The 12977-nt window shown below is 47.5% G+C and overlaps 1 protein-coding gene across 4 annotated transcripts in view; it reads right to left on the bottom strand.

The window, feature by feature from the left end:
- Positions 1 to 367: 367 nt before the first annotated feature.
- The window catches only part of Ankdd1a (ankyrin repeat and death domain containing 1A), a 28941-nt gene continuing 16331 nt past the window's right edge, over positions 368 to 12977 (bottom strand). For 2 of the 4 annotated variants that reach the window (XM_010641159.3, XM_019210169.2), the window contains exons 10-15: positions 12040 to 12138; positions 10457 to 10555; positions 9442 to 9537; positions 6391 to 6580; positions 4270 to 4401; positions 1344 to 3050 (exon numbers count right to left, since the gene is read on the bottom strand). In XM_010641159.3, coding sequence (XP_010639461.1) covers positions 2989 to 3050; positions 4270 to 4401; positions 6391 to 6580; positions 9442 to 9537; positions 10457 to 10555; positions 12040 to 12138 — 678 coding nt within the window. In that variant the 3' untranslated portion in view covers positions 1344 to 2988. The other 2 variants (XM_033756137.1, XM_033756138.1) reach the window with 2 other exon arrangements.

The following is a 12977-nucleotide window of genomic DNA, read 5'->3' as shown; positions in this document are numbered from 1 at the left end:
CATGGTGGTACATGCCTATAATCCCAACACACCAGGAGGCTGAGGCAGGAAGATTGCAAGTTCAAGCCCAACTAGGACAATTTAGTGGCTCAGTAACACCTTAACAGAATAAAAAATAGGGCTGGGGATTTAGCTCAGTGGTGCTGCTGTCTGTCCCTCAAGCAAAAGATCCTGAGTTCGATTCCCAGTCAAAAATAAATATATTTTAATATATATCAAAAATAAATAACAAAAGAGGGTCATAGATATAAGACAGTGTAAAGGTCTTAGGTTCAATCTCCGATACCACACAAAAAAGAAAATATTATAGAAAGATAGAGATAGATACACAGATACATATACATGCAATGGAGTACTATTCAGCTATGAAGAATGAAATGCTGTCATTTGCATTAAAATGTTACAAACTGGAGAACATCATGTTAAGCAAAATGAGCCAGACACGACAGACAAGTTTCTCATACGAGGGAACTAAAGAAATAAATAAGCTAGAGGATGTGAAAGTACAAGAGGGGCACCAGGGACCAGGTAGGGTTCCAGAGGGCAAGGAACAAGCATAGACAAGAACAGGCTCACATGATCAAAGAATGATGACGCATCCCAGAAATGTCCCAAAGAATGCCAATAATTTGTAATTTGTAACAATGGAAAAAGAGATACGTACGATCACATGATCACACTTATTTCTACCAGTCAGCCAAGGATGGTGCTGCCCCTGTAGTCCTAGCCACTCAGAAGGCTAAAGATCACTTGAGTTCACAAGCTCAAGACCAGTCTGGGCAACACAGCAAAACAATGTCTCCAAACCAAACAAAAATCTTACCAACAGTTCTGTCACCTTATCTAATACCCAGTTGCAATTGTCCTTTTTTTTTTTTTAGCAGTCTCAGGATCAAACCCAGGGCCGTTCTACCACTGGACTACATCCCCGGTGTTTTTATTTTGAGACAGGGTCTTGCTAAATTGCTCAGGCTGGCCTCAAACTTTCAATTCTCCTGCCTAAGCCTCCCAAGCAGCTGGGAATTTAATTTGCCAGTTTTCCAAATACTGAGCAGCTATCCCTTCTCAGATTTGGCCTCCACCTCAGCTCAGGGTTCGCCAACTTCCATCTCATTATTACTCAAGCCTGGGATCTCCCACAGAGGCCACAGGGTTCCTCTGACTACCTGCGGCTTGGCAACGGTCTGAGTTGGGAAGCACTTCCCTCGGTGAGCTGTGAAGGGAAGGCTTGCTGGTTACCTGGTAGCATCTGGTAATCTGCGTGGCAGCTACTGCTTCAGGGTGGGTCTCCTGACCCCCCACCCAACAGGGAGCCGTAAAAAAGAAATGACCTGAAAGATATATTTGAACATTCCAATTGTATTTAAGAACTCCCTTTTTGACTCAGAGAAGAAAAGTACAAAATTCACTGTGTAGCATTCATCCAGATAAATGTTCTAAGTCCCATGTGGTACAAAACACCTTTCCCAAATGGAATATATGGGTTGACACAGAGGCCTGCTGCCCAGGCCGGCCGCGGACTCCTGGTGTATTGGTCAGCTTTGCGTCAGTGTGACAAGATACCTAAGATGATAAATTGGTAAGAAGGAAAGATGTTGGTCGCTCTACTGTGGGCCACAGTGGCACAGGACATCACGGTGGAAGCATGTGACAGAGAAGGTTCGTTCAGGGTGGCCAGGAGGCTAAGAGGAAGAGCTCTGCATCCTAACATCCTCTTCAAGGCCGCATCCCCCAGGGACCTAACTTCCTTCTAGGAGGCCATTCCTCCTAAGGGTCCACCACTCGCCAGTCATGCCATCAGCTGGGGAACACGGTTCTAGCACATTCTTGACCCAAATGGTAGCAACTGGACTCGTGATCTGCCTGCCTCAGCTCAGCCTCTGAGGAGCTGGGACTCCAGGTCCACACCACCATACCCGGCCCAATGAGCTGATTTCTAAAGCCTCTTCTTCTTTCCTTTTTATAACTTTAGCTTTTCCTGAAGATTTGATTTTTCTTTAAACAGTTTTAAGTTTAGAGGAAAAACTGAGCAGAAAGTACAGGGAATTCCCATGTTTCCCTCCCTACCACACCCAGTTCCCCCACCATGGTTTCCGTATCGCATCTGTGTGGCACATATGTGACAATCAATGGACCGATGTGGACATTATCATTAAAGAAAATCTGTAGTTTACATCCAGGCTCACTCCTTGTGTCGCATACTTTGTGGGTTTGACTAATGCACGAATATCTTGCGTGCACCATCACTGTATCACACAGAACAACTTCCCTGCCTTAAAAATCCCCTGGGCTCCATCTGTCCACCCCACTGTCTCTCCCTTTGAACAATCACTCATCTGTTTGCCATGACTTCACCTTTTCCAGAATGTCATACCCTTCCGGGTACACGTTAGCAATTTGCCTGCGTGTTTCAAAGTCACAACGGCATGAGAATTCTTTCTTCTGTCTCATCCCAAGTGCCAGTACTCTGCAGTCAGAAACGTGGAAATTCTTTGTACTGTTTCCGCAACTATCTTTTGTAAGTCTAAAGTGATTTCAAATTTAAAGGCTCAACAATTTTTACAATTATAAAGTAAGTGGGGGGTGGAAGTGCATGCCTCCTGGAACTGTGCTGAGTGTACTGCAGAGAAAGCATGAGTATCCTTAAAAGCCAGCAACTGAGTTCAAGACAGTCCACTGTGAAAGCGACAGAGCCCTTTCCCCAGGTCAGGGTGGGAGGGACGCTGGGTTTCACATCTGACCCCACCACCTGACTCGCAGTGGGGCTGCTGCTTCTCCTGCCTGGGCCTCGAAATCCTATCTGTCAAGATGGCCACCACAGCTCAGGGGTGAAAAAGCAAAGAGCTACAAAGGCCCATACACCTGTGACAGGACAAACTATGAAGTCTGTACAGGCCCTGGGGCCAATCCTTTTCAAAAAGATGCCAAATGTTTGCCGGCTGGTCTCTGTGTGACTGCGCTGTCAGTGGAAGCAGCTGGAGGCTGAGCTCACATGGCCATGCAGCTCCTGGGGGCCCTCGGATCGGCATTTACTTTCTTCCTGATGCTTTCTGCAAAGCACAAGGATCCTGTTACCTCAGTTTAGCCTCCCAGTTTGGCCTTACCTTTTGATTGCCTGCCAGACTCTGTGGTAACAGAAGGTATGATGGCTGTATTTTAAAATATTTTGGAAAAAGAAGTTACCCCTAATTCCTCCACCCTGAAATGACTCTGCTTTCCCACCTTGCTTACAGCCACCACATTGGCCTTTCCTTTGTTCCCTCATTGTACCTGGTGGATGTTTTTACTTGTCACCTGATAACTGCACTTCTCGGTGACTGTCTTACACTCCATCCTGTGTGCCCCATAACGTACCACGTTTAGGGCTTGTGTCCATCCTGAGTTGATTTTGTTTTTCAAGAGGGATTATTACCAGAACCTTTAGTCCTGCTTGCCTGATGGTTCATGGGGCTGAATCCCAAATCAGGCTTTTGGGGTGACACACTTAGACATGTTTGAGACAAGGCCATAATTTCTAGGCCTGGCTGCCAGGCGGCTCTGAACCACTGATGGTACATGTGTGACTATCCCACTGGGTGTGATGAGACAGTCCCATCGGATGGTACAAGCGTCCTGATGGGATAGCCGTGCATGTACCACCAGTGGTTCAAGCCATCAGGAACATGTAAACAGGTGGCAAAGGCCTCAGAGTTTCTATTTACCACATCTGACTGGCTGAACTCATAATAAGCCACTTTGGGCTCCTAAGACTTTTTTTTTTTTTTTTTTTGTATCAGGGATCAAACTCAGGTCCTTGCACTTGTGAGGCAGGTGGCAGAACCATTGAGCTAAATCCCCAGCACTGGGCTCCTATGTCTTGTTGGGGTTTTTTTGTTTGTTTGTTTTTGTTTTTGTTTTTTTGGTACCGGGGATCAAACTTAGGTCCTTGTGCTTGCAAGACAGACAGGCAGCAGAACCACTGAGCTAAATCCCTGGCCTCCTATGTCTTAATGTCTATGAAAAAGTCAGGGCTGTCCCAGCCTTATTCTAATTTAGAAATAAATAAATCAAGCCACAGAGGGCTAGGAGGAAGAGATTACAGCACCAGTGGCTTTGCAGGCTGTTAAAAGTCAGAGGGCTTCCCTGGGCCACTTGCCCTGAGAGGTACCGTGGCTCAATGGGGTTTCAGGAGGTGAAGGAGCCAGGGCCAGGAAACTGGACAGTTTGGCACCTGCAGCACAGCACTCTGACCTGAGCATCCCAAGGGAGCCCAGCAGGGGGAGCGCTCACCAGCCAGGTCTCTCCTGCCAATGGCCATGAGGCCCTCAAACAGCACTTTGCTGGGGTTCTTGCCAGCCAGGGTCACACCATGCAGCCAGATGAGCAGCATCCGGTGGCCATGCTCCTGGTAGCTTCTGGTGCCTGTGGAGAAAGGGTGGCCCTCTACTGTCTCTGGAGTGCATCACGGGACAAAGCCCCGAGACCTCACCAAGCCCTTCTCCCAGCTGCAGTTTGGGCAGCCCAGAAAGGGTGGGGGTGGGGGGAGCACCTCTCAGATGAGGTGGATCAGGCTTTTGTTTTGTTAAGACAGGGTTTTGCTAAGTTGCTCAGTCGCCCAGCCTGACCTTGAACTTGTGATCCTCCTGCCTCAGCCTTCCAGAGTACTGGGATTACTGGCCTACACCACTACACCTGGCCTCAACCAGGTGTGTCTCAGCTCTAGAACCTCTCCAGCCCTGGGCCTCCTCTTGGGCATCCATCATATACTCCACCAGTGTTGATGAAGAGAGAACTGGCTTCAGCCTCACAGGACCCGGAGTCACACAGCTGTACAGTTAGTCTGGCTGCTCACGACCTGTGCTGGGGGGCCTACTTTACTAGCAAGAAATCAGCTTAGTGTGAGACAGACTAGCCAGGTTCCTTCCTCTGCCCAGTGGTTCTCAGCCTTGCTGCTCACTGCCAATCCTGGGAGGAAGCAGAAGATACCAGCACCCAGCACCATTACACCCACTTCTGGGGCATGGGGTCTGGGTGCAGGGTAGGCACTGGACCATGGTACAGCTTCCCAGGTGATTCCATATACAACCGTGCATGGGAAGCAATTGCCCAACCTACTCGTTGCCCCATCCTGGGGGTTAATGTGTTTTTAAACCCTGTGACTATGTCAGTGCACCCTGCCTGGGACACAGGTGGCTATGTGACCAGATCAGTCTATCTCTGCCTCCTGAAGCTCTCTGTCTCTCTCCTTGGTGACACTTCCCTTTGGCCCTGTTGTCCCAACATGTATCAAATACTCTTTGTCCTGACTCCCATAGTTGACAAGCCTCCTTTACCGTACATGCAAATTCTTATCTGTAATACAGTTTACTTTTGGAAATTCTGCTCAATTCCACTGACTATTTGCATTTTTTTTTTTTTTTTGGTACCCAAGATTGAACTCAGGACCTTGTACTTGCAAGACAGGTGGCGAACTAGTGAGCTAAATCTCCAGCCCACAATTTGCATATTTTTGTGTCAGGTTTCTCAATGTTAATTATTTTAACTTTATAAAAGGTTGAGTCTAGTTGGATTATATCCTCTTTTTTTTCCTGAAATATTCATTTATGTTACCCCTGTTTATTCTTTCAGTCAAACTGCAATCCTTAGGTCCAATTTCAGAAACCTATTTTAAGCTGATTAACATTGGATCAAAATTTTAATCTAATTGGGGAAAAGTGACATCTGTATAACACTTTTTCTGCCAGAAATACAGAATGTCATTCTGTTTGCCCAAGGCTTCTTTTAAGCTCAATTAACTTTCATGTTTTACTCATATTTGTCATTATTTGTCCCTGAAAATTTTCCTGATGAAATGCATACTATTAGGATCTTTTGAAAAGGTCTATACATTTTTTTTTGCCCATTTATTAATGATATATAGAAATACTGTGGTGTTTGTGTATATTTTAGCAATTTCTTTGAATTTTTATTAATCTTTTTTTTTATTAATTCTCTCTCTTCCTGTCCAATATTTCTACAACTTATGTCTATTTGTTTTTCATGCCTTAGTGTCAGGGCCAGAATTTCCAATACCATGAAGTAACAGTGACAACAGCAGGCCCTTTTGTGTTCCTCGGAACGGCTTAGGTTTAACCTTTCGTGCGTGACTGTGGGGACTTGGGCTGGCTGACTGTGGGGACTTGGGCTGGCTGTGACAGTGTGAGTGTCCCAGTCCCTGGGAAGGGGCAGGGGAAGTGGTGCACAGCTCAGCTGGAGGAGAAAGGCACAGGCGGGCAGCTGGAGAGGACGGGGGTGGGACTGGGCTGCGGTCGCACACACCCTTTGCCCAGCAGCACAGGAGGCCAAGCTCAGCTCGGGGTCCCCACTGCCCCTCTGTGCGCTGGCTGCTCTGGATGGGGTGTGATGTCATACCTGTCCACTGTTGCTCAATTGCGGAGATGTGGGCCTCGGTGAACTCCCAGCTGAATGCCAGCTTCTTCCACTCGTGGGGCTGCAGGTGCCTGGAGGCCAAGCGCCACAGCACGGAGCGCAGCTGCTGCGTTTCCCGCCCATGGTCCTGCCTGAAGGTCAAGCTCTTTCCGCCAAGTGGTCTCTGGGGCTCCTGCACGAAAGGTGGTCCTGGAGCCATCCGGGGGGCCCTCTGCCAGGTCTCCCTCAGCCTGTTACCTACTGTCACCCTGCCAGGCAGCCCAGGACCTGCAGCCGGCACGGGCCACGGCTCAGCATCTACCACCCTGGGCTCTAACCCATGCCTTCATTTAACCTGTGGGATCCAAGTCACCTGTGTGTTCTTCCACCCCAAGTCCTGTGTGTCACCTCCCAGGCCTTCAACCCCACTGCCATAGTCAAAAGACCATCCCGACACCATCTACTCCTTCCCAGTTCCTCCAGCCAGAGGCTCCCCTCTCATTTCTCAGTATTTTAATTTGATTTTGTTTGTAGAACTGAGGACAGAACCCAGGGCTTTGTGGGTACTGGGCAAGCATTGTGCCACAAGCTACATTCTAATCCCCCTGCATTCTTTGTCTGTTTGTTTCTTTGTTTTGAGGTAGGGTCTCACTATGTAGTTCAAGCTGGCCTTGAACTCACTATGAAGCCTAAATTGGCTTCAAACTTGCAGCAGCCCTCCTGCCTCAGCTTCCCAAGTGCTGGGATTACAGGCGTGTGCCACCATGCCAGGTTTCCCTCACTGCATTTATTTTTGCCAGTACCAGGAACTGAACTCAGGACCTTGTGCTTGTTAGGCAGGCACAGCACCACTGAGCTAAATCCCTGGCCCTCTTCTTTGCATTTTTAAAGTGTGGTTGTCAGTAGAATGATTCCAAAGCTGAGGCCAAACCAGAAAGGCCAAGGTCACGCTTGCTGAATCACAATAAGGGTGGGTTACAGAGTCCCTTCTAGGCAACACAGGTGATAACATGAGAGGTTACAAAAGAAAGGTAACATCAGTAAATCAAGCCAACAAAATCCTAAGCCCTCTGAAAGGGAACAGATGCAAAATTCTGACTGTTAAAAAGTTCAAGATGGGGCCGGGGATTTCCCTCAGCGGTTCGGTGGCCTGCCTTGCAAGCACAAGGACCCGAGTTCAATCCCTGGTACCAAAAAAAAAGTTCAAGATGGGGCCGGGGATTTCCCTCAGCGGTTCGGTGGCCTGCCTTGCAAGCACAAGGACCCGAGTTCAATCCCTGGTACCAAAAAAAAAGTTCATAATGAAAAATATCACCCTGGTGCCCGCAATTCCAAATCTGACATGTTGATCAACAAGCTCTGGCCCATCACCTCTGAAGTGAGAACCCAGGAGCTTGGGTCTCACCTGGGTGTCAAAAGCCGTTCCCTTAGAGCAATGTTCTCAGCCTGCGTGCACAGGCTCTATCTGGGAGCTTCAGGAACCACTGAGGCCTGGCCCCTTCTCTGGAGGGGCTGATGGAACAGGTCTGGGGATGGAGAGGGGATCTGTGACTCAAATGTGCAGCCACTGCCTTGTGCTGAGATCCTGTAAAGCCTGAAGTGGCTTAGAATTAAGCAGAGATGAGTCACTTCGTCAAGCCTTCAGCATTAATGCTAGGGCATTCCATTTGAGTTAATCTGTTGTAGACAAGGGGACTGTGCTATTTAAAACATCCCAGCTCATCAGTGAGAGTATTTTAGGATTCCTACTGTGAAATATAGATCAATTCATTTTAGAATACCCTGATTTTTTGTAAGTGTAAAGAAACTGACTAAAGGTGAGGACTACCATATGAGTCCATCTGAGATAGCTGAGATTATTTATAGGCTTAACTTAAAAGATTTAACAGAATACTTTAAGAATTCAGAAACCATTCAAAGTAATTAAATTGATTATTTTAAAGTGGTTTGTTCAGTGTAAAATGTTCAAAATAGTTCAATTAACTAGATTAAACATGGGACCAAATATTCATCAAAAGCCTTCTCCAGAAAAGATTGTGAAACATTATTAGTTGTGTGCTGGGAGTATAGGTAGTTCAGTCGTAGAATACTTGCCTGCCATGTTCAAGGCTCTGGGTTTGATCCCTGATTACACAGACCAAAAAAAACAAAAAACAAACAAAAAAAACACCTGTCATGTAAATGGCATAATAAAATTTATAAATTAAATTTTAAAGTTTAAGAAAAACTAGGTTTTTAATTTTTTAAGATAAAATAAATTTTCAACTTAACAAATTTAATAATGTGTGGTGGCGCATGCCTGTAATCCCAGCACTCAGGAGACTGACAATTCAAGGCCAGCCTGGGCTACATAGTGATATGGTGAGTTCAAGACCAGCCTTAACTACAGTATATAGCAAGACTATATACTCAGTACAAATTTAATATTAATTTTGAAAACTAAAGTAAATGCAAAATTTTTCTGTGTACAAAAACACTCTCCGGGGGTGGGGGGACTCAAAAAACTCACCTCCATTTGCTGGTTGAACGTTCTTGAACAGCCTTAAAGTCTGCCCCTCTTCTCCCAAGTCCACAGAAGATATCATCAATCAATCCCAGCACTTTCCTTTTGCCTCTCTATCATATCCATAGCAGACATCACCAATCAATCCCAGCACACTTTCTTTCCAGGCTCAGAAAGATGCCTGACCACAACACCCTCTCAGAAATTCCAATGGTCTGAAGATGGCAGTAAGATGGCCCCAACCTGCCATTTTTTTCTTCACCTGTGCATTTCCACACTCACACACACATATTCACCTGCCAGGAGCTAAAGCAGTATACAGCAACATGCCCTCATGTACAGCAGTGTACAGCAACACGTCCCATGTGCACGGCTTCAGACTCTCTTATTCCAGTGTATATGAATGCTTGCCTACCTCCACATCCTTGGAGACCCCTTGGAGACTGAGAGGCCACAAAATTGGTCAAGGCTGGGACTCCAAGCCAGCTTTGCCCCGAGCAGAAGCTGTTCCCTCCCCACCTTGGAGACTACAGAGTACAGGGCCTCCATACCTTCTCCCATTTATAGAGGCGATCAGCTTTTATGATCATGTCCACCAGGGTGACGTGGTTGCTGCGGGCGGCCACTGCCAGGGCGGTTTTCCCTTGCTGCATGTAAGAGGCAGAAGGGAAGCCAGGGTTTCTACTTCAGCAGGGCAGGGAGGCCTCTGGCATTGAATTTGAACCCTTCTGACCAAAGAAACCATTCCCAGTGTCTACAGTAGAGAGCAAAATCGTTTTCCAGGCATGACAGAAAAAGGATGTGGAAAGGTAACAGGAAAAATAAGGCCATAACAATTCCAGCAGCCACCTCTTGTGTTTCTTTAGGATTTAGAAAGTGTTAGACTCACTAAATATGAAACTCAGCCCTTGCTATCTCTTCAACCTCACCTGTGAATGAAAGTTTTCAGATGAAGAAAGCAGTACCCCAAGAAGGGAGTGTAGGTTCAGCCCGCTACACCTGCCTGCCTCTCCACAGGTACCAGGAATCCCAGGGCACCGTCAAAGACCTGCAGTGATATGGCCAGGTACCCTGGGGCCCCAGTCAGGCAGGAAGTCCCTTGCAGGTCTAGCCCGATATGGCCCCCAACTCTGCCCTGCATTCCAGACTGGCCTCACAGTGCTAGTATCCTGTCCTCACAGCCTGGCATCTCCAGCCTTGTTCCAAGCCTTCAGCCCTAAGCCTCAGCTCTTCGGAGACTCCACAACCAGCTGAGGAATCAGCCACCTAGAGGTGCAGTGAGCCAGAACAAAGGGGTGCTGGGTATGAGGTGGTCCTCCTTCTATTCCCCATGGCCCCTACCAGGTGACACAGGAAGCAGGAAGCAACCGCAGCACAGGCCTCAACCAGGACAAGGACCTCAAAGGAGAGAGGGGAGTGGCATGGTAGGAAGGCTTCCTAGAGAAAGCAGAAGCATAAAGGATGAGGGGTCTTGGACACTCTGAGAGGGAGAAAGCACCGCAGCTGGGTCTCTGGCAAGGAGGGTCCTTGAAAGCTTGGAGGGGCGCTGGCTGGGAGCACAGGTACCTTATCTCGCAGGTTCAGGTCAACCCCTGAGACAAGGAGCATCTCTGCCACATCCTGCCAGGCGTGCTCTGCGGCCAGGTGGAGAGGTGTCTGCTGCCTCTGAGGGAGAAGCCAAGGAAGGTGAGTAGAAAACCACACAAGGGTGGCTGGCAGCTCAAAGCCAGGCAAGACAGGGCGGGACACCCCTTCTGTAAGCATCTGGAAGATGTTAACATGGGGGGGGGGTGAACCGGCTTTAATCATAAACAATTCTCACCAGAGAAAGTTGGTAAAAACAAAAAGCGCGAAGGAGGAGGAAAATAAGAGGGAGGAGGAGAAAGAGAAGAAGGAAGAGGAGGAAGAGAAAGAAGAGAAGGAGGGGCTGGGAGGAGATGACAGCCAGCTTGTCCACTACCCTAAGTCAACATCTGTAATGATCCTATTCTATTTCTTCCAGTCTTTCTATATATTTGCGATTATACTGTATATACATTTCTAATTTTATTTCTCCACCTAACATAACATTTTCACTCATTACAAACATTGTTTTTATTAACTCTGAAATAGCCTATTCCTGTCTGTGCCATAATTTTCCTAATCACTTTTCTATTATTAAATATTTGGACTGTGGTCCACGCCTGTAATCCCAAGTACTTGGAAGGCTGATACAAGAGGATCACAAGTTCAAGGCCAGCCTGGGCAATGTGGCAAGACCCTGCGACAAAATTAAAAATAAAAAAGGAACTCAGTGACGAAACCGCCTCCCTGCATTCCCCAGTGCCACACACACACAAATAATCATCATCATCTTGGGTCATTTTTAAGTTGGAGCCTTGAACTTGGAATGAAATTCTGTGGGGAGGACGGGGTTCTAGGGATGGAAGCCAGGGCCTTGCGCGTGCTAAGCCCACACCCTCCCACTCAGCATGTGCCTGCTTGTCCCCAGCCCTGTAACAAATATCGGTGCATGTGAGTTTTGAAGATACTTCTTGAGGCCCAGTCCCCAGAAATGCACCTTAACAGTGTACGAAACACTGTGCCCTGGCGTGTGGGCTGTGCCCTCCTGGTGCTGTGTGGCAGATTGTGGGGATGGGGACTCAAAGGGGCTCCTGACTGATCACAATGTCAGGACTCAGCAATCTTGCCACATAAGAAACGCCCTGTCACTCCTGCCCCAAGAATTTTCTCTAAGAAAACTAAATGTATCAGTGAAAAGAAAAGGCTGAAGTAAGATGTTTCCTGCAATGTTACATATACCGTGGCAAACCCTTGGAGACAGCCAAAATGTTCCATGTAGGAGAATGGCTAATAAACTTACGCTAGCATCTGGGCATAGTGGCCCACACCTGTAATCCCAGCACACTGAGGCGGGAGAATCACTCTGAGTTCCAGTCCAGCCCAGGCTACAGAGTGAGTTCAATGCCAGCCTGAACCACATAGTGAAACCGAAAAAAACAAAAAATAAAATGAAACTACCATCAACAAATGTTCAAACAACATTTTAAATGCTAAAAAGGGAATTCCCCAACTCTGAGCCATCACCTGCTAGCCTAGGAGGGGGCCTGGAGGCTCCTGGGGCCTGGATGGTTTCCGCAGCCACTTACATTGTCGACGGCATTCAGGTCACTGTTGGCGTCGATGAGGAGCTTCACCAGGGCTGGGAAGTTGTGCCTCACGGCGAGGTGTAGGGGAGAGGTGCCCTGCTGTGGGGAGAGACACAGGGATCAGTGGATGGGGGGTTTGGGGCTGTCCAGCTACTGCTTGGGGGTGAGTGGCAGGAGAAGAGGGGTGTAAGTGCTTCTGGCTTTGGCCCTTCCAGCATCTCAAACAACATGAGAGGCCTGAGGTTCCACAAACCCTGAATCCCTGGAGCCTAAAACTGATCCTCAGGGTACATGGGGCTCCACACACCCAAGGTTAAGACCCTGCTGAGCCGGTCCTTCACACACGCCCACTGAGGGACCCTGGACAAGACATTTGTGGCCCTTGGCTACTCCGCACTGTCAAGCGATGATTACTAATGTGCCATCAGCAATGTCACCTACAGATTCTCTCGTTTAATCCACTCATGAGCTAGGATGAGCACAGGATGGTATGCATTCTTACAAGTCTCTTCACCTTACGAACAGAAACACTGAGCTCACAGAACCTAAGCAACTTGCTCAATGACACACAGCTCAGTCTTATTGGACTTTCCACCCAGTACCTATTAAGAAATGTTAGGCCAGGTGCTTAACATAGAACTACCAGCTACTTAGGAGGCAGAGGCAGAAGGGTCACAAGTTCAAGCCCAGCCTGGACAACTTAGTGAGACCCTAACACAAAATAAAAAATAAAACTGAAAAGGGTAGAGGATGTAGCTCAGCAATCCCTGGGTTCAATCTCCAGTACCACACACAAAAAGATTTTTAAATTCCACTTCATTAAATAATAGACATGTTGCCGGGGATTTAGCTCCATGGTTCCACTGCCTGCCTTGCAAGTACAAGGCCCCAAGATGGATCCCCAGTACTGAAAAAAAAAAAAAAAAAAAAAAAAAAAA

This window comes from Fukomys damarensis, unplaced genomic scaffold, assembly GCF_012274545.1.
Source record: "Fukomys damarensis isolate Sample0158 unplaced genomic scaffold, DMR_v1.0_HiC HiC_scaffold_25, whole genome shotgun sequence".
NCBI lineage: Eukaryota > Metazoa > Chordata > Mammalia > Rodentia > Bathyergidae > Fukomys > Fukomys damarensis.
This window is presented reverse-complemented; position numbering and strand designations above follow the sequence as displayed.